At 43.1% G+C, this 21,269-nt stretch overlaps 1 protein-coding gene across 2 annotated transcripts in view; it reads right to left on the minus strand.

Annotated features, from left to right (window-relative positions):
* The window catches only part of RAP1GDS1 (Rap1 GTPase-GDP dissociation stimulator 1), a 113,755-nt gene that overhangs the window by 58,088 nt on the left and 34,398 nt on the right, over positions 1–21,269 (minus strand). For both annotated transcript variants that reach the window (XM_075860647.1, XM_075860648.1), the window contains exon 2: positions 10,051–10,158. In XM_075860647.1, coding sequence (XP_075716762.1) covers positions 10,051–10,158 — 108 coding nt within the window. The remainder of the gene's footprint in view (positions 1–10,050; positions 10,159–21,269) is intronic.

Genomic DNA, 21,269 nt, shown 5'->3' on the forward strand with positions numbered 1-21,269 from the left:
AATTTCCCCCGAGTACGGCCATACCACATATGTGGTCATAAACTCCTGTTTGGACACACGGCACGGTTCAGAATGGCAGGAGCGCTATTTGGCATGCAGATATTGCTGGATTGGTTTTGGGTGCCATGTCGCATTTGCAGAGCCCCTGAGGTACCAGTACAGTAGAAACCCCTGAGAAGTGTCTCTATTTTGGAAACTACACCCATCAGGGCATACAGGTGTTTCATAGATGTTATTAGAATTAGGCAGTGAAAATTAAAAATAAAATTTTTCCCAAAACTATGTTGTTTTAGCTCCCAATGTTTTATTTTTTACAAGGGGTCGTAGGATAAAGAACACCACACAATTTGTTACTGAATTTCTCCCTAGTATGGCAATATCCTATGTGTGGCCTTAAACTGCTGGCACAAGGAGCGCCATTTGGCTTTTGGAGAGCAGATTTTGCTGGATTGGTGTTCGTGCACCATGTCGCATTTGCAAAGCCCCTGAGGTACCAGAGTACAGTGGAAAGTACAGAGAAGGGACCCCATGTTGGAAACTACACCCCTCAAGGCATTTATCATTTGCCCGAACATATAGCACCATGTGCGCATTGGCCCACAATTGCTGGGCTCGGAGGTCAAATAGTAAAACAAACCCCCTGGTAGGGATGCACGGTGCATCGAAACTTCGATACTGTTTCGATACTGTGCATCCCTAAACGGTTCGATTCCGCTATTTCCTGTATTTCGATACTGAGCTGCGCAGCCGCACAGCTCAGTATAGTAATACATGAATGTATGGGAGCGCGGCTGCGGCTGTGTACTTCAGCCACAGCCCCGCTCCTGAGTCATGATAAGTTCGCGGGGTCAGGATGATGCGATGCGGCCAGCGCTGCACTAATGATCTGCGGCACTGGAGACAGAACATGGCGGGCGCACTCCAAAACACCCCCATGTTCTGTCCTCAGTGCCTGAACCTCCGCTCATTAGTGCAGCGCCGGCCGCATCTCCTCATGCTGACCGCGCGCGCACTTCCTGTCAGGAGCGGGGCAATGGCTGTATTACACAGCTGCAGCCCCGCTCTATAACGGCGGAGATCAGAGAAACCTCTCATCTCCGCTGTTATTCCCCTGAATGCTGCGATCACAGCGGACTGCAGCATTCAGGAGAAAATGAGCAGGGGGGATGCCCCTGGATCGCGTCACAGGGAATTCCTGTGACGCGATCGAGGGCCATACCATATATGGGCAGACAGCCCAGGGTCTATTGACGGACCCCAGGGCTGTCTTACCATATTTCATGTTGTTAGGACATACCCAAGTATGTCCTAACAACAGCCTGTGCGCTATCCGTCCACAGGCTAATGTACTGGCACATATCTGATATATGTCAGTACATTAGAGTTTAAAAATAAAGTAAAAACAAAGTATTGTTAAAATGAAAAAAAAAATACACATTCACCTTTTTTACAATAAACATTAAAATAAGTCTCAATACATAAAATATTCACACATTCAGTATTGGCGAGCGCAACAATTTTTTTGCATCATTTATGACGTGTACGCTGTAAAAAAAGGAAACACGGCTTTCTTTCACTTATTAATGTGAGGCGCGAGGTGCGATGAATATAACCTCCATGTGCCTCACATTAATAGTAATTAACCCCATCATGTACCTCGCACATTAACCCATTATGACTGAGAAACATGATGGGATTAATTACTATTAATGTGAGGCGCGTTCAAAATTCATCACACGTCGCGCCTCACATCAGAAAACGGAAGAATTTTTTTTTAATTACTGTTGGCAAAAGTATCGAAATTGGTATCGAAATCGCAATACTAAACGAAGTATCGGTATCGAAGTCCAAATTCTGGTATCGTGACATCCCTACCGCCTGGTAGTGACCCCCATTTTAGAAACTATACTCCTCAAGGCATTTATTAAGGGGTGCAGTGAGTATTTTGACCCAATACTACTCTTTTACTAGAAAATTATGCGCAGTGGATTTTCCACTGATATGCCATTTTAGTGCACAATATGTACTGTCCAGTTTGTACCACTGAAGACAAATACCTCAAACTGTTAAGCAGGTTCTCCTGGGTTATGGTAATGCCATATATGTGGAAGCAAACAGCTGTTTGCGCACGCTGTAGGGCTCAGAAGGGAGGGAGCGCGATTTGTCTTTTGGAGCGTGGATTTTGCTTGATAGTTGTTCTGTCTGGAGTTTTACTGGAATTTCAGTTTATAATGTGTGGGCATATGTAAGCTGTGTAGAGTACATCAGCACATAATACGGTGATATAATAATGGGGTAAATAAATAATATATCACAAATGTGTGGCCAGAGTCGCACTAATAAATGGTGCCCAATCTTATCCCCCTTTTGGAAAACACTCTGAACATTTTGTGTCGCCACATTCTGAGAGTAATAGCTTTTTTTTTGTGATGGAGTGGTGCAAGTCCTTATTTTTTGTGGGACAATCTTGAGTTTTTATCAGTACTATTTTGGGGTACATGCAAGTTTTTGATCACTTTTTATTCAATTATTTTAAAGGTGTGGTGACCAGGAAACACCAATTCTGCTATTGATTTTTATTCTTTTTTTTTACGACGTTCACCGTGCGGTATAAATGATTATTTAAAGTATTCTCCGGGTCGATGCGATTACGGGCGATACCATATGTATATCTTTTTTTAATGTTTTACGATGTTTTCACAATAAAATCACTTTTTAAAATAATAATTTCGTTTTTGTGTTGCCATATTCTAAGAGCCATAACTTTGTTATTTTTCCTTCAAGAAAGCGTGTGAGGGCTTGTTCTTTTGCGGAACAAACTGTAGTTTTTATTGGTACAATTTTTGGGTACGACTTTTTGATCCCTTTTTATAAATTTTTTGGGGAGAAGTGACTAAAAATATAGTGATTCTGGTAAATATATATATATTTTTTTTACGGCGTTCACCGCGTGGAACAACATTATATTTTTTCCACAGTTCAGGACGTTCTAGACGCAGCGATACTAATTAGGTCTAGTTTCTTTTTTTCTAATAGGGCGATTTTTAATCACGTAAAACGTTTACTTTTTTATTTTTCTACTACTTTCTTTTATACTTTAAAAAAAAATATGTTTTATTCCCTCTAGGAACTTGAAGGTCCAACAGTCTGATCGTTGGTATAATACAATGCAATACTTATTTATTGAGGTGTATTATACCTGTCGGTTCTACACTGACAGGCAGCATATTAGGTCCTGCCTCTGGCAAGGCCTAATCGTCTTCCGTAGATGGCATATCCGGAAGCCATTGTTAGGCCTCCGGTTGCAATAGCAACCATCGGCACCACGCAATAGCGACACGTGGGTGTCAATGGTGTTGTAACCCCTTAGATGCGGCGGTCGTTGTTGACCATCAAATTTAAGGAGTTAACTTGCTGGGACAACAGCGATCGGTCCCCGTGGAATGAGATGTGATCCTGTCCCAATGTCTTCCCTCAGTACTAAGGCTGCTAGTAGCAGCCAGTACTGAGATGCAGGTAATAGGGAAATCACTGTGCGCAATGTAAAGAGAACACTTAAATTAATGGGCTGCAGGTACAAGGACCAATGCTGCAGCCTGGGAATTTACGTGGGCTGGTCGGGAAGGGGTTAAGGGGAAAAGTGTAAATGTTTTGGAATGGCCTAGTCAAAGCCCAGACCTCAATCCAATTGAGAATATGTGGATTGACTTCAAGGACAGTTGTACACCAAGGAAACCCATCTAACTTGAAGGAGTTGGAGCAGTTTTGCCAGGAAAAATGGGCAAAAATCCGAGTGTGTAGATGTGCTAAGCTAATAGAGACATATCCCAAGAAACTTGTATCTTTAATTGCAGCAAAAGTCGGCTCCTTATGCAGGGGTGAATACGTATGCACAGTAAAGCTCTCCGTTTTTTTTGTGTGACACAAACAATAAGTGGTAGGCACACTGTATAAAACAAAATGCTACAACCCCCCCCCCCCCAAATCTATTTTAATTGAATGTTGTAATGCAACAAAAACAGGTTAAAAAAACAGGGGGGGGGGGGGTACATTCTTTTGCAAGGCTGTGAGGCTTCACAAACAACCTATGGGAGAAATCTTCACACAACCATCTGACAGATCAATCGAAATTGCTTATTATACCAACTTTTATATCTTGAGATACTAACTTAGCATTACAGAGAACTCTAAACTCCTGCAGCATCTTAAAGCCCCTGCACTAATAGATTTGGTGCAGATTTTGATTGGGTTCCCACAGTGCAGATTTTACATGCGGTTTTTTTCCCGCCAAAACCAGGAACGGATCTAAACAGAAGAAATATATAAAGAAAAGCCTTATAGATCTCCTCTCCTGGATCCAATTCTGGTTAAAAAAAAAATGCATGCAAAATCTGCAGCAAATCTGTACTGTATGAACCCAACCTTTATGTCCAGATCTGCGGGTGGAAAATCCTCAGCGGAAGACTGTTGCCAGCAAGTGGATGAGATTTTTCAAATCTGCAGCATGCGAATTCTGTACTATTTGTTCACAGCGGATTTCACCCTTTTCAATGTAAAAGGGGAGAAATCAGCAGCAAAAAAAAAATTTAAAAAAAATACGTAGCACAATCCGCACATAGGTGCAGAAACGCTGCAGAAAATCCGCTACATGTGTGGGCACCCTAATACTTGACATTTGATGTTTATATGCATAGTCAAAAGGGAGTAAACATATGGCTATTACTGGTGATGTTTTACCTTTAAGCCATTTTTATCTCAGAATGGTATGACTAAAGCAAGACAGACTAATCGTAATGATGTGGCAGTAGTGGCAGACTCAAAACCAGTTATTTATGTAAGCATTAGTTCTAGCCTGAGAAAGCAAGTTTGAAATGTTTGTGGTTTTATGATTTAATGGAAGAAATGACTAAGAGTAGTCTGTCATAGAACAAAGCAAAGTACCTAAAGTCAGCCGTTTCTAAAATTGCAGCTATGTGAACGAGTGTTTAGGGTCTACTCACACAGATTTCTAAACAATCCAACCAACTTCAATATCTGTAATGTCCAAGAGCCATAAGAACGCCCGTTCCCGATATTAGCCCACTCGTTTGTCGGCAGATCACATCTTTTATGCAGCCTATAATATCATCGTTTCAGCAGCATATCTCACCGAGTCAACAGGTCAAATTGCTGCCAACAATATGCAAACTATTTGGGGAATGAATGATTGTATTTTGCATCGGCCTGTGTAAAAGGGCCTTTTTAACGAAAGTCGATCGGCCCTGGTTATGGACAGAAATCTGCCTCTGTAAATCAGCCTTAAAGAGGACCTGTCACCTGCCAAAACAACTGCAGCTGACATCTCACTAAATATGCCGGCGCCTCACAGATTCTGGCGCTTTCTTTTCTTCTAGCCCCCACCTTTCCTGGGATATCAGTGTCGACAGTTTTGGCACCTGATACGCAAATGAGGTGTTTGACTTGTACTCTGGCACGCATATGATCATCAGCACAGGCGGCAGTGAGTACATGAGCCGCTCTGACGTGTTAGCCACCCACTTGACAGTCTAAGGTCTCATTTGAATATCGAGTGCCAGAACGAACAGTAGCGATATCTCAGGAGCGGTGGGGACCAGAAGAAAATATTTAACAAAAGCACTAGAATCTGTGAGGCGCCGGCAATCTAGAGGTCAGCTGCCGTTTTTGGGCAGGTGACAGGTCCTCAAGGCCTCATTCACACGACAGGGTCCGAGTGTCGGCCGGGAAAATCGGCCGTTTTTGGCCGATTTTCCCGGCCGGTTTGCATCCGTTCCGATTTAGTTCCGTGTTGCCGTTTTTACTGGCCGATTTGGACCCGATTTGCATCAGTTTTTTTCCCTGTCCGTTTTAAAATCGGATGAATTTCATTTAAATTTGTTGCCACACACAGCCCTTTGTAGATAATGCCACCCAGCCCCCTGCTGGTAATGCCACCCAGCCTCCTGTAGGTAATGCCACCCAGCCCCCTGTAGGTAATTCCACCCTGCCCCCTGTAGGTAATGCCACACAGCCTCCTGTAGGTAATGCCACACAGCCTCCTGTAGGTAATGCCACCCTGCCCCCTGTAGGTGATGCCACCCTGCCCCTTGTAGGTGATGCCACCCTGCCCCCTGCAGGTGATGCCACCCAGCCCCTGCAGGTGATGCCACCCTGCCCCCTGCAGGTGATGCCACCCAGCCCCCTGCAGGTGATGCCACCCAGCCCCCTGCAGGTGATGCCACCCAGCCCCCTGCAGGTGATGCCACCCAGCCCCCTGCAGGTGATGCCACCCAGCCCCCTGCAGGTGATGCCACCCAGCCCCCTGCAGGTGATTTCATCCAGCCCCCTGCAGGTGATGCCACCCAGCCCCCTGCAGGTGATGCCACCCAGCCCCCTGCAGGTGATGCCATCCAGCCCCCTGCAGGTGATTTCATCCAGCCCCCTGCAGGTGATGCCACCCAGCCCCCTGTAGGTTGCACCCATCTCCCCCCCCCCCCCCTTCCAGGAGAAGTCACTGACTTCAATGTCCATATATGGACAGTGTAGTCACTGACTTCTCCTGGAGAGGAATTCCCTGCCACAGGTCGGGGATTCCGCTGCAGAAGTGAGTGACTTCGCTGTGTCCATATATGGACAGTGTAGTCACTCACTTCTCCTGTAGCAGCATCCCCGGCCATAGAGTCGGGGATTCCGCTGCTGAAGTGAGTGACTTCGCTGTGTCCATATATGGACAGTGTAGTCACTCACTTCTCCTGTAGCGGAATCCCCAATCCCCGGAAAAAAGACCCTCCTCACATGCACTCTGCACTGTGAGGAGGAGGAGGAGAGAGAGAGCGCGAGCGACGGTAGACCCGGCCATCACTCGGGACACATTCCGGTGATGGCCGTGTATTACCCGGCCCCATAGACTTCTATGGGAGCCGGGCACGTCCCATTTTTTGACGGCCGTTTTTCCCGGCCCGTCAAAAAATCGGTCGTGTGAATAGCCCCATTAGGGGTCTATTGTTCCTAATGCAGCTGGGTGCCGGCCGATTTATGAACGGCCGGCACCCGGCCGGGAAACCCTGTCGTGTGAATTCCGCCTAAGGGTCTTTTCACATGGAGAAATCATTGTATTGTATGGGGACGAGAGATTAGTTTCTACCCACACAGTTTAAATCATCTTGGGCAGCAAATCTTCTGTTTACACAGAGAAATGTGCTGCTGACAATTATGACTTTTAGGGTCAGTTTTTTGGCGCTGATTTTGACGTGGAAACCACGTCAGAATCAGCACTGAAAAACGGCCGAAATCACCCCCCATTGATTTCATAGGGAGGCAGAAGAGTTTTTTTCCTGGGCGGCTTTTGGCCGATTGCGGAAAAAGAAAAGCGGCATGTCCTTTCTTGACCGAATCCGCATCTGAAAAAAACTCCCATTGGTGAAAAAACACGGGAAAATATGTGCAGGCAGTTAAAAATTTGCCTCAAAATTCCTGAAGAAATTCGGAGGCATATTTTTTGCAGAAATCCGTTCTATTAATCTGAATGGAACTTGCAGAAATCCATACACCTTCTACAACTCCATTCAGATGAATGCAACTGATTTTCAGACGCAGAAACTTCCGCAACAAATACGGTCATATTTGAATCCACACTTACTGCTGCATAAAAGTTTCCGCCTGTCAATCCACCTTTTGCTCGATTGTCGGCTGATCGCTGGGCCCTTTTATACAAGCTGATGTTTCGTTCCCCCGATCTACAATCATTTTACATCACATCTTAAAATCGGCATAGCATGTAAAATTGCTCTGGCAATAATTTTCCACTGGCGATTAGAGTCTTCTTTCAGGTACAGTTCACACACTACAATCAAGGTGATAACAGTGCCTGGCAGAGAAAGATCAGGTCAGATGAGACCGATATTAAAACGGCATTTACACACACCAATTTACATTGATATCTGTCTGATTGCATAGAAATTTGTACTTGTAAATACACCATTGCAGACCAGCATAACGCTTCATCCAGACTTTATAGCAAAGGCAGTGCCACACAAAATGCCAGGGATAGGGCAAGATGCAGTATGAAGTACATACAGCATGCTCTAGAAACCATGGAGCGCTTTGCTACATAGTGCGGACAGCATCTTTCAAAACCCACTTCAATGTTATCTTGAACCTCCCTGCTACTTTAACAAACCACATACAGACCGACTTTAAACACCAAGTCTAAGGGCCCCTTTTAGGCTATGTTCACACTGGGTATTTTGCCGAGTTTTTTGACGCGGAAACCGCGTCGCAAAACTCGGCAAAAACGGCCCGAGAACGCCTCCCATTGATTTCAATGGGAGGTGTCGGCGTCTTTTTCCCGCGAGCAGTAAAACTGCCTCGCGGGAAAAAGAAGCGACATGCCCTATCTTCGGGCGCTTCCGCCTCCGACCTCCCATTGACTTCAATGGGAGGTAGGAGAAAGCGTATTTCTCGCTGTTTTATGCCCGCGGCGCTCAATGGCCGCGGGCGAAAAACGGCGCGATAATTGCCGCGAAAATCGGCGTGCAGGGAGAGGAATATCTGCCTCAAAGTTCCAAACGGAATTTTGGGGCAGATATTCCTCCCCCAAAATACTCAGTGTGAACATAGCCTTACACGTCCACAGAACACTCATTCTCGATTATTGCCCTGTGTAAACAGGGCAACGGTCAACCGATGAACAAGTGAATCGACTGATCGGTGATCGTTTACACGGCCCACGTCAGCGGACCATAAAAGAGATGTCTCTAGTAGATCATAAGAGATTTTACACAATTACTTAAAAATGACAAATAAAAACAGTGAAATGTCACTGATCCTCTTGTAGGTTTATAATGTACTGCATTAAATTCCCTCAGACTGCTACAACAGAAACCTGAGTCTCCAGGAATGAAATGTATTACATCTAAGGCCTCATGCAAACGACCACATTGGTGTTGCGGTCCGCGGAAACCACGGGTCTGTTGTGGTCCATCGGACCACCAAAAACTTTTGTTGTGCATCCGTGTGTTATCAGGACTCACGGATCCACAACAATTCACCAGTATTGGTGAATCCAAAAATCCGCACCTGTGAGAGTGAGTAAAATGTGTTTATGGGACTCCATCTTTCATGGATTGTCCATTTTATATCTTAAAGAATCCATTTTGTGATATGAAGAATAATCTGTGTCTTTGTAAAAAATAAAATTCATGCTGGGATTGTCTGAACAATTCCATGTTTATTATTTCTTAGCTAAATGTTTCTAATTCCTTGTTATGAGGAATTATACATAAATGTCTCATACCATCTGGGAACTCATTTTATTCACCATTTTTTGTTATGCGGAATAGACAGGCGATATTGCAGAAGCGGGGTTGTTATGACCATCAGTCCTGATGACGTTGTGGTGACGTTGCATGTTATGAGAAGTTTTGGTCTTACATGCAAGAAGCCTTTCTCGCTCGTGATTGGCTCAGCCCGGCCAACTTTCCATTGTACGTGGTGGGCGGAGCCAGAGACAATGTCCCATTGTAAGTGATTGGCTGAGCTCAAGCCTACTCCCCTTTTGAAAGATATTATTGTAAATTCATTCCATCAATAAAGCAAAGAAGGATTTTGGGTATACAAACCATTGTCTTTGTGTCTTACTTCTCTCCGATATATCAATATATCTTATGGATCTGGATAAGTGACAAGGATGTCAGTTGACACACCCATCAAACCTTCAGTCTAACATATTTTGGCCAGGATTGCGTCAACAGGGCCGTAAAGTGACTTGTCCTGGAGTTCTTGAGGTTTGGATTTGCGGCCCCCACGCAGATTCGTGTGCACGGGGCCATAGAAATGAATGGGTCCGCAATTTATCCGCAAAAATTTGGATAAATTGCAGGCCGCGAAAGCACGGTCATGAGCATGAGGCCTTACAATTTCAGAAAGTATTTTTGGCCTGAAGATTCCCATCTCTCATGCTTCCATCAGGTATATTTGCAGAGAATCACAGGCAAATCCATTTGATCACTTTTGCAACCATGTAATTAGTAGAAAGATGATTCGGAAACTTACTGTTTTGACCAAGTGCCTGGAGTAGACAATCCAAACATCCATCTAACTTGTCAGATGCACAGTCAGATCCAGTTAGCTTCAATTTCTCCAAGGTGTCACTTAAATTATCTGCAATATAAGCATTGACATAGTAAAGAAATCAGCACAATAAGTGATATTAAATACGGACGTGTACTTTATACAATCAGAATATATATTAAATGACTCCCATAGGCAGAGGTCAGGATGCCTCCGAAAAACACAGCAAGTGAACTGCGGAAATACAGAAAGGGATAGTACACAACTGAATACGCCATAATCCACCAAACCATGATCTAAGCGTTTTACTAAATTACAATAAAGACAACTGGACAGACCCTCGCAACTCATGACGGTCAGGGTCATCCCAGTCCTGTAACCACAGAAGTGATCTGGTCATGGGACTTGGATATAGCACCGCAAACATTTTATTTGCTGGCTGGTTATTTACACAGCCTGTGCATTGAATACATGACAAAATAAATGCTTATTATGGAATAATTGGAACTGTCCAGACATTTATGAAAACACTGCTATAACACGGTGTTTGTATGTATTCTCTAAGGCAGAGTTCACACGTAGCGGATTTTAGCCTTTGCAATGCAATGATATCCGCGTCAAATCCCTGCCTAATTGTACGTTGTAAAGGCTTTAGTCGCTGAAATAGTATGGTTTATTCTAATGCCCTGTTCACACGCCATGCCTTTGATGCGTCTTTTGACGTGTAAAATGTGCAGAAAAACGCGTAAAAAACCCCACATGATTTAAGCATTAATGGGAAAGTGTGCCGTTAGTGCATACAACGCTTTTTTTTACGTGCGTTTAAAAAAATGTGTCGCAGAAAAAAACAAAACTGAATCAGGTAAATTCTTTGGCGCGTAAAATGCGCCTAATTCCCATAGTCAATGAGAGTCCTAATTACACTCCAAAATCGTGTAAAAAAGAAACAATAAAAACGCGTTAAAAAAACACCCTGTAGTTTAAAAAGCGCTTTACAAAAACGCTAGAATTTTTGACACGTTTACACCTCGGGTTTTTTCGACTGGTAACTGATGACAAATCTAGTTGAACTGCATGAGAATTAGATAGACTTGTCTTTTTTAGCCCCTTAAAGCGAAGGTGTCATGAAATGTTATTTTTTTTATCATACTGCTTTTAGTATGATATTAAAATTAATTTTATTTATTTGTGTTCTTGTGTTTTACTTTTTACTTACTTTTCTATGGGGGCTGCCATTTTTTTTTCATCTCTGTATGCGTCGATAAACGACACATACAGAGATGGAATACGGTACATACATCCCCATAGAGAATGCGAACGGGAGCCGTTCCATTCTCTGCAGCGTACGCCGTCTGTGTGGGAACGGCTCATGCCCACACAGACCAAAACTAAGCTAGTTATCAGAGCGAAATCCGGCGCCATTTTCATGTGGACCGGAAGCCGCTGCCAGACAGTAAGAGGACGACTTCCGGCCGCAACTTCCGGCCATATATTCAAGGAAGTGAAGGAATAGGAGCGGAGGCGGCAGGAGCAGGTAATTTATGTTCGTGTATGTGATGTGTGTATTATGTTCATGTTATACTGTCTGCTGAGCCCTGTATCTAATCCTCCTACACTGTGCAGTCGCTCAGAAAATGGCGGCACACAGTGTAGGAGGTTTGAATATTCAAACCCCTCCTTCTCCTGGCACTAGCCAGAATAAGGGAGGGGGGATTGTGTGAGGACACTGGAGCGAGTGTGTCTACCCCAAATTTTCAGCATAAAGCAATGAGGTTGCTTTACCACATTGACCATGCTGCAATTTTGGGAACTGCTCCCTCTATAGTGACCAGCACATGGAAATGTTATAAATTAGAATCTCATTTATAATATTTCCTGACTTGTGAAAAAATTAAAACAAATGTGTAATCACTCAAATAATAATTGTTTAACTAAAAAAAAAATAAAAAAAAAATGGTAGCGACACATTCCCTTTAAAGAGACTGTCATCAGATTATAAGTGCCCTATCTCCTACATAATCTGATCGGCACTGTAATGTAGATGAGTGTTTTTTATTTTGAAAAACTATCATTTTAGATTTATGCTAACGACTTTCTTAATAGACAACTGGGCGTGTTTTTACTTTTGACCAACTGGGCGTTGTACAGAGGAGTGGATGAAGCTGACCAATCAGCCTCATACACTTCTCATTGTTCCAGCCCAGCATGATCCACAGCACAGTGTAATTGTGCAGTGAAAGAAGCTGGGATGGAACAATGAGAAGTGTATGATGCGGATTGGTCACTGATTGGTCAGCATCATCCACTCCTCTGTACAACGGCCACTTGATCAAAAAGTAAAACACTGCTGTTATCTACATTACAGCGCCGATCACATCATGTACAAGAAAGGCCACTTATAATGTGGTGACAGAGCCTCTTTAATGACCAGGCCATTCAGGCCTGAATGACTATGTACACCTGTGTCAGGATTTTTTTTTTTTTTCTTTTATAAAATTGTGAATCAGTGTGTTTGGTGCAACTTCCTAAATACATTTTATTATAAATAATTTTTACTTTTTGAGATACAGCTTTGTATTCTGTATACACAGAGCAGCTGTATCGTTCGCTAAGACCTGAATCCGCGGTTCAGTGACAGTGAGTCCACCTCTAATCGATCACATCTATGTTATGAATTTAGATGTGATCGTTAACTGCTCAATCCTGCGTGACCCGCTGTCACTGAACCCGTCAGTCCCGCTAACCTGACGTTTACAGGATTCAGTGCAAAATACAGCTGCTCTGTATAAAGAATACAATGCAGCTGTATCTCAAGAAGTAAAAATATTTTGTAATAAAAAGTATTTAGGAAGTTGCACCAATTACACTGATGCACAAATATATATATATATAACACCATGTCAAAAGTGCATATAGCCTTTAATTATCAGCTACATTTATTTTTTTTAAATTTCCTCCTCTCTGCATTCCAGCTGCCATAACTTTTTATTTTTTCATTGACGTGGCCATAAGAGGCCTTGTTTTTGAGAGAGAAACTTTTTTTTTTTACCCCGCAGTTTGGGGATACAAATAAATTACTGTGTGATTTCTAGAATTTATTTTGCGGTGTGAATATAGAAAGTGATTTTCGTTTTTGTTAATTTTTATTCTATGAAAATAATCACTGGTTATCAACCAAAAATTGGTTCTGTAGACCCAGACCCAAAAATGTATCACTGGAATAGGGTATCCACTAATATTAATAAATAACTTTATTTATTTATTGAATATGCTTTAAAATCAACAAAAATGGTGACTTAAAGTTCAAATGAATGAGGTCCCTAGTCCATGGGATATGCTCGTATTCACGATTACCCCAATGGTGGGTGTGTATAGAAGTAAAAAGCTTAAAGAGACTCTGTCACCACATTATAAGTGCCCTATCTCCTACATAATGTGATCGACGCTGTAATGTAGATCACATCAGTGGATTTTATTTTGAAAAACTATCATTTTTGACCAAGTTACGAACAATTTTAGATTTATGCTAATTACTTTCTTAATGCCCAACTGGGCGGTTTTTAACTTTTGACCAAGTGGGCGATGTAAAGAGAAGTGTATGACGCTGACCAATCAGCGTCATACACTTCTCTCCATTCATGTCCATTTGTACTCCGCACAGCGTGATCTTGCGAGATCATGCTGTGCTGTCACATACACTCACATTAACTTTACTGAAGTGTCTTGAGAGTGAATAGATATTGCCTCCAGCCAGGACGCGATGTCTATTCACACTCCCGACACTTCGGTAAAATTTGTGAGACTTAAATCGCTGTACAGCGTGATCTCGCAAGATCACGCTATGAATTACAGCACAGCGAGATCACGCTGTGCAGCGATTAAGTCCCACACAAACTTTACCAAAGTGTCAGGAGTGTGAATAGACATCGCGTCCTGGCTGGAGGCAATATCTATTCACTCTCAAGACACTTCAGTAAAGTTAATGTGGGTGTATGTGACAGAACAGCGAGATCACGCTGTGCGGAGTACAAATGAACATGAATGGTGAGAAGTGTATAACGCTGATTGGGCAGCGTCATACAATTCTCTTCACAACGCCCACTTGGTCAAAAGTTAAAAAATGCCCCGTTGGGCATTAAGAAACTAATTAGCATAAATCTAAAATTGCTCATAACTTGGTCAAAAATGATTGTTTTTCAAAACAAAAAACACTTATCTATATTACAGCGCCGATCACATTATGTAGGAGATAGGGCACTTTTAATCTGGTGACAGAGCCTCTTTAAAGAAAATTATTATTGAACACCATTCAAATCATTTAGGGCTTGCTCATTTTACACTAATAGTCTATATCAGATATTTATTTTGGTAGTTTGTTAACATACAGATGCTAGTGATATGAGAGACTGTTGTGTTAGAGCCTTAACTGGTAATGCTCTATTACACCGGCCGATAACCTGCCGGTGCAGCGAGCGCCGCCGATCAACGAGACATCATTGATCGGCGCTCATTTGCTCCTGTTACACTGAGCTATGGATGGGGACGAGCGGTCGTTACTTCGATAGCTCGTCCCCATACGTTATTTTCATGTCGGCAGCAGGTCTCCCTGTTTACACAGGGAGATGTGCTGCCGACAACGATAATATTTTACTTTTTTAAACCGATACGATCAGCAGATGAACAGCGTTTGCTCGTTCATCTGCGGTTTGCTGCCCTGTTTACACAGGGCAATTTTCGGGAATGAGCTTTCTATGAACGCTTGTCTGCCCGATAATCGCCCAGTGTAAAACCCACTTATGTTATTTGGATCAGCTCCTATATTCATCAGTCACACACCCACATTAACCCTGCATTCAGGGAATCAGAGCATGGAAGATATGTATGTGGCATGTAAGGCTGTTGTATTAGAGTACTAACAGTTAGTAATTTAGTATAACTCCTATTTCTGTCAGTCCTACAGCCACATTCACCCTGTTTTCAGGGATTCACAGCATGATACATATGTACTTGGCAAAGAAGACTGATGTATTGGAGCATTAGTAGTTAGTCGTTTGACACAGCTCCTGTATGAATCAGTCCTTCAGCCACATTAACCCTGCATTCAGGGAATCATAGCATGGAGGACATGCAGGTGGCATGAAAAGCTGCTGTTTTGGAGTACTACAAGTTAGTCATTCAGTTTACCTCCTATTTCCAGCAGTCTCACAGCCTCGATAACCCTGCATTCAGGGAGTCACAGCATGGAGGATATACAGGTGGCTTGAAAGCCTGCTGTATTGGAGTACTACAAGTTAGTCGTTTAGTGTTTCTCCTATTTCCAGCAGTCTTACAGCCTCATTAACCCCACATTTAGGGAGTCACAGAATAAAAGATATACAAATTCCTTCTATCCCTTCCAAACAGTCTAGTCTGAACTATTTTGGAAGCGCTCTGAAAAGAGAATACTACCTAAGCTCTCTGCTTCTAAGTTTACCCTGTCACTATAGTCAAGTCATCTTTAGCCTCTCCAACATGTTTCACCCTTTATTCAGGGATCTTCAGGGAGAGTCAGGCTAAACATACAATAATGTATACAGGTGAAGTGCAATGACCCGAACATAGGTTTCCGTTCGCATCACCATTGATTTCAATGGTGACGGATCCGGTGCAAATTGTTTCCGTTTGTCTCAGTTGTGCAAGGGTTCCGTAGTTTTGACGGAATGAATACTATAGTCGACTACGGTACTGCTTCCGTCCCCTTTGATTATGTCGTAGTCTTAGACCAAAGCAATCAAAAGGGTTAAAATGCTGAGACGTAGTTAGGAGGCTGCTTTAAGAACAGCAGCGATCAGTAACAACTCGTTCTTTTTATAAACAAATTTTTTTATTGGATTTTATAACATTACAAGAAACATAAAATCAAAGAGAAATCAAATATTATACATCAGAATTGATCCCTGAGAAAAGGAAATGTACAGTAATAGCAACATATTGCATAAGATACAGCAGAGAATACGATATTCTGCAACATTCGCAGGATCGCCAATGACCATTGAGGTACTTGTTGTTACAAATGACATTAGACCAAAGTAACTTAAACAATCAAACAAACATCCCCCCCCCCCCCCACCATAGCTCAGGGTCCCATCAGTTTTCAATTAATCTTCAATAGCAACCAATATACGACATTTGGACATCAGATCTAATAATCATATATACCTTCATGATCAAGCTTTGTGCACCCCCCCCCACCCCTTGCTAGACTCTCACCGAGGCCCCAAGTTACCTAGCGTCCCCGCCACCGCTCTTGTCAAATACCAGGACGTGTAATGAAATGGTGCCATCAATTCCACAATCTCGCTTTGTCGGTAATGCTTGGAAATAAAAGTCTTCCATTTCTGAAAAAATTTGGAAGCTTTAGCTTCCGGTGTACGCTCTATGTCTAACTTATCCATATGTATACCCTTCTTCATCTGGTACATTAGATCTGTAAGTGTAGGTATAAGGGGCGTAAGCCATTGTGCCAATAAGCATCTTTTAGCGATCAGCAAGAATACATGAAGGGCTTGTGGTACACTAGGGAGATCAGGAAAGACATGAAACAGCAGAGACAGTGGGTCCAGGGTTAGTGAGATTTCCCAAGTATCTTTTATAAATTGCACTATCTCGGTCCAATACGGAACGAGTTTGGGGCACTTCCACAATCCATGTAAAAGATCGGTTTTGGGAGTGGCACATCTTGGGCAGGCTTCCAATCTATCTGGCGCATTTGGGTGTGGGGGAATATTGAAACCATAAATAGCGCGATGTATAAATTTAAAATGTGTCTCACGCCATTGCTCATTTACTACCGCTTTTCTCACTTTTAACCACCCTTCCAAGATTTGTTGAGATAATTCTGAGACCGGGAACTCTTTGCTCCATGCTTTAAACAGAAGTGCTGCCGTAGACCTCCCCTGTTGATCCCGAAATGTTTTATACAGATGTGATAAGGAGGTTTTAGCTGGAGGAGATTCAATCATAGAGTCAATGGGATTTTCCAACCACACCTGAGTCACACCTCGACTTAAGGAGCGTATAAAGGAGTGTAGCTGACAGTAAGCTAAATGATGATGCGAAGGGACATTAAAAGTATCTACCAGTTCCTGAAAGCTCCTTACACGGTTTTCAGAGGGGTGCAGAATGTGCCTGAGTGTTGTAATGCCCAAAGCCCGCCAATGTCGAAAATTAGAGTTTTCTCTCCCCTGTGAGAAGCCCGGGTGTCCCCATAGATTCATGTGTGGGGATATTCGCTGAGGAAGCCCAAATGAAGACCTAAGGGACTTCCATGCCATTATTGTATCTCGTAGTAGTATGCTGTGTCTCACACTGTCAGGAAGTATACCAAAAGCAGTATGCAGTAACGATGACAACTGCAGCGGGTACACCACTCCTGCCTCTAGGGAATAATTGGAATAAAAGTTAGATTGCTGCAACCAATCTATCCCGTGGCGAGCAAGGCATGCTAAATTGTACCTACGAAGGTCCGGGAAATTGAGGCCTCCCTGATCTTTAGGTAACATAAGCTTCCTCAGCGCTATCCTTGGTCGTTTTTGGGACCAAATAAAGGAAGTAAAGGCTGCATTAAGCTTCAAAATATCAGTGTGTCTAAGGAGAAGGGGTATAGTCTGCATCGGATACAGCAATCTGGGAAAGCTTATCATCTTAAGTAAATGACATTTTCCCATAAAAGATAATGGCAAGCTGCGCCATCTCGTTAATTCATTAACCAATTTAGACAACAGGGGGGGGTAGTTGAGAGTATATATAGAATCTGGGGTACGGCCTATATGGATTCCCAGATATTTGATTGACCTTTTGGCTATAGTCACCGGGATGTTTAAAGTGGACCAGTTACTTGAGGTTCGTGTACGGGACAGATCTAGGAGTTCACATTTCTCCACATTCACCTTAAACCCAGAAGAGGCCTCAAAAGCCCTCAGTAGGTCAAAAACCCTAGGAAGGTCCTTAAGCGGGTCTGATAAAAAGACCAATACATCGTCTGCAAAATATGACGCCTTAGCTACTGTCGAACCTACCGCTATACCATGAATGTCCCTATCAGCCTCCAATGCCCTAATGAAAGGTTCAAGGGCAATGTTAAAAAGAAGAGGGGAAAGCGGGCAACCTTGTCTAGTGCCCTTAAATAAAGGAATAGGGGATGACAGGAAACCAGGAGTGTATACCCGTGCTGACGGTTCAGTGTAGAGTGCGGACAAGTATGTACGAAAAGGGCCCACTATATGCATGTAATCTAGAGTCCTACCCAACCATCCCCAGTCCACCATATCAAAAGCTTTTTCAGCATCCACGGTAAGGATTGCCGGAGATGGATGAGCAGAAGTATTAAGATTTACTTCATCTAGAACACTCAGAATTTTCCGTATGTTTGACACTGCTGAGCGGCCCTTGATGAAGCCCACCTGGCTAGGGGAAATTAATCTAGGGAGAATGAAGGCTAGCCTATCTGCCATTATTTTAGACATCAACTTAAGATCCAAATTAATTAACGAGATTGGTCGGTATGATGATGCTAGAACAGGATCTTTATCCTGTTTCGGCAATACCTTTATATATGCGACATTAGAGGCTGGTGGAATCGGCTGCCCAGACAGGTAGCTATTATATAGTTGAAGCAAACATGGAGCCATTTGATCCCTCAGAGCTTTGAAATATTCCCCAGTATACCCATCAGGGCCTGGCGCTTTATTAAGTTTCAGGGAATTGATCGCAGATTTGAGCTCATCTTCCGTAATTGGTGAATCTAACAAGACCTTCTCTTCCTCGGTAAGAACCGGCAAATTCAGGGAATCTAAAGGAAGAGGAGTCACCCCCGGTATACCCTGGCGACTAGCGTATAAAGTGGCATAAAAATCCCTCAAAATGGAATTGATCTGTTTGGGGTGATTCTGCATCTGCCCCAATTGATCCTTCATCCTAGCGATAACAGAGTGTGACCATGGACCTTTTGAGAGCCTGGCCAGAAGACTACCTGCCTTGTTGCCAAAACGAAACAATTTCGCCTCTAAGGCCGAGCGCTTCAGCTTCTCACCCTTATCTAACCACAGCTCGTAGTCGCTTTTGGCTTTTTTCCAGGCTTCTCTATTAACTAGAGATGGCGACTTCTGGAAAAGAGTGTAAGATGTCCTGAGAGTTGTACTGTAAGTCTCAATTTTTTGTTTAGTTACTTTCTTAAAATTAGCAACATATGCCATAATGTGACCCCGCATGACTACCTTCGCTGTATCCCAATAAAGCTGGGTGTTATCTGCATGAACTCCATTTGTCAATTCATACTCCTGCCACCATCCTTTAAGTTTGCTTTGGAAGGATTCCTCCGTAGCCAGACTTGACGGAAATCTCCATAAATAATCCGTACCGTGGGGGAAGCTATCATGTACTTCCAATACTACAGGGGAATGATCCGAGATAAGCATCTGCTCAATTACACACCCTCGCATTCGGTGTAATAAAAGTGGGGATACTAACATATAGTCAATGCGAGACCAGGATTGGTGTGGATGTGAATAATGGGAATATTCCCTACCATCTGGGTTTTGAAGTCTCCAGATATCCGTCAAATCAGTGGCTGTAAGGAATTTTTTTAATATCGTTTCAGTTGTGATAGAGGTGGCTCTCCCCCCCTGAGCTGTGGAGGTCCTATCTTCACTCGGGTGTAAAACGACATTTAGGTCACCTCCTAGAATTTTATGTGGATGTCGATCCACTTCAATTGTAGTGCTTAAACTATGAAAAAAAGATGAGCTACGTGTGTTTGGGCCATAGACATTGTACAGACTGATTTGTTCAGCGGCGCCAGTAAGTAATACATTTATCCATCGACCCTCCGAATCTCTAGACACCTGTGACACTGTTGAGGAAAATTTTTGGTGTATAAGAACAATAACTCCCGCTTTCGAATCAACAGCCGGGGATCCGAACACTTGACCCACCCACAACCTTTTCATCCTGAAGAAATCTGCCTCTGCCAAATGCGTTTCTTGTAAAAGCGCTATGTCTGCACGCAAACGTTTCAGATGACGTAATACCATCATGCGTTTATGTGGAGACCTTAATCCTTTGACATTCCATGATATAATTCTCATATAAGAGCTATTAAATATACGGTACAGAAATAGATGTCCCTGAGCATGGATTCCCACAACACAAACTGCCTGTTCAACCGCTTAACTAAAAACCATAAAACAATCCCCGCACTGGAGGTGTGGCTTAATACCTTATCACCCACCCATTGGTGCAATAAGACTTCACTTATTTCCGACACACAGAAATACATTACCAAAAAAGCAACTAGGTTATGTATCATAGTGCAATTACATTCAATAGCCTTCCATTCCCCCCTTCCTAAGTAAAATCAACTGGGGTTGCTTAATAAAGAACAACATGAAACAGTTAGTATGTCCATACCACATCTTCCATATCGGCAAGACTCAGAAGAAATGAAAAATCGTCATCGTCATCCAGACCCTTCTCTTTTGATCTGGCAGGTAATATAAAAGCTGACTCAAAAACAGGCAATCATCAGTGATCATCAGCTCCTTCCGACCATATTATCCATCAAAATCTTGTCAGGTATCAGCTGAAACCAGACGTCCCACCCGCTGAGGCTTCGGAGAAGATGGCGGAGTTGTAGTAATGTCCCGATTGCCTTCTACGCTCTGCTTTCGAAGTCCCGGAGCCGAGCGATGAGGTACATCCTCTGAAGTTGAGGACTTCAAGCTTGCAATGGCCTCTTCCGGAGACTGGAACGAATCAAATGACCCATCTGAATGAAAAACTTTTAAAACCGCAGGGTACAGTAAAGCGAATTTCATCTGGCGTTTGTATAAATCTGAGCAAATTTGAGAGAATGCTCGCCTTTTCTTAGTAACTTCCGCCGAAAAGTCTCCAAAGATGAGGATACGATGGCCTTTGTAATCTAATCCATCTTTTCTGTTCTTGAAGGATTTGAGCACAGACATCTTGTCAGAGTAATCTAGGTACTTTACAATTACTTGCCTCGGACGATCTCTCATTGTATTCCCATCGCTACGTTTATCTGGTTTTGCCGCACGCAAATCAGCTCCAATTCTGTGTGCTCTTTCCACCCTGCACGGATGGTGAATGCCCAAAGCTGCCGGCAGATCCAGCTCACATAGACGCCTCAGATCTTTAGCTGGTAC

The sequence above is a fragment of the Rhinoderma darwinii genome, chromosome 1 (assembly GCF_050947455.1).
Source record: "Rhinoderma darwinii isolate aRhiDar2 chromosome 1, aRhiDar2.hap1, whole genome shotgun sequence".
Lineage (NCBI taxonomy): Eukaryota > Metazoa > Chordata > Amphibia > Anura > Rhinodermatidae > Rhinoderma > Rhinoderma darwinii.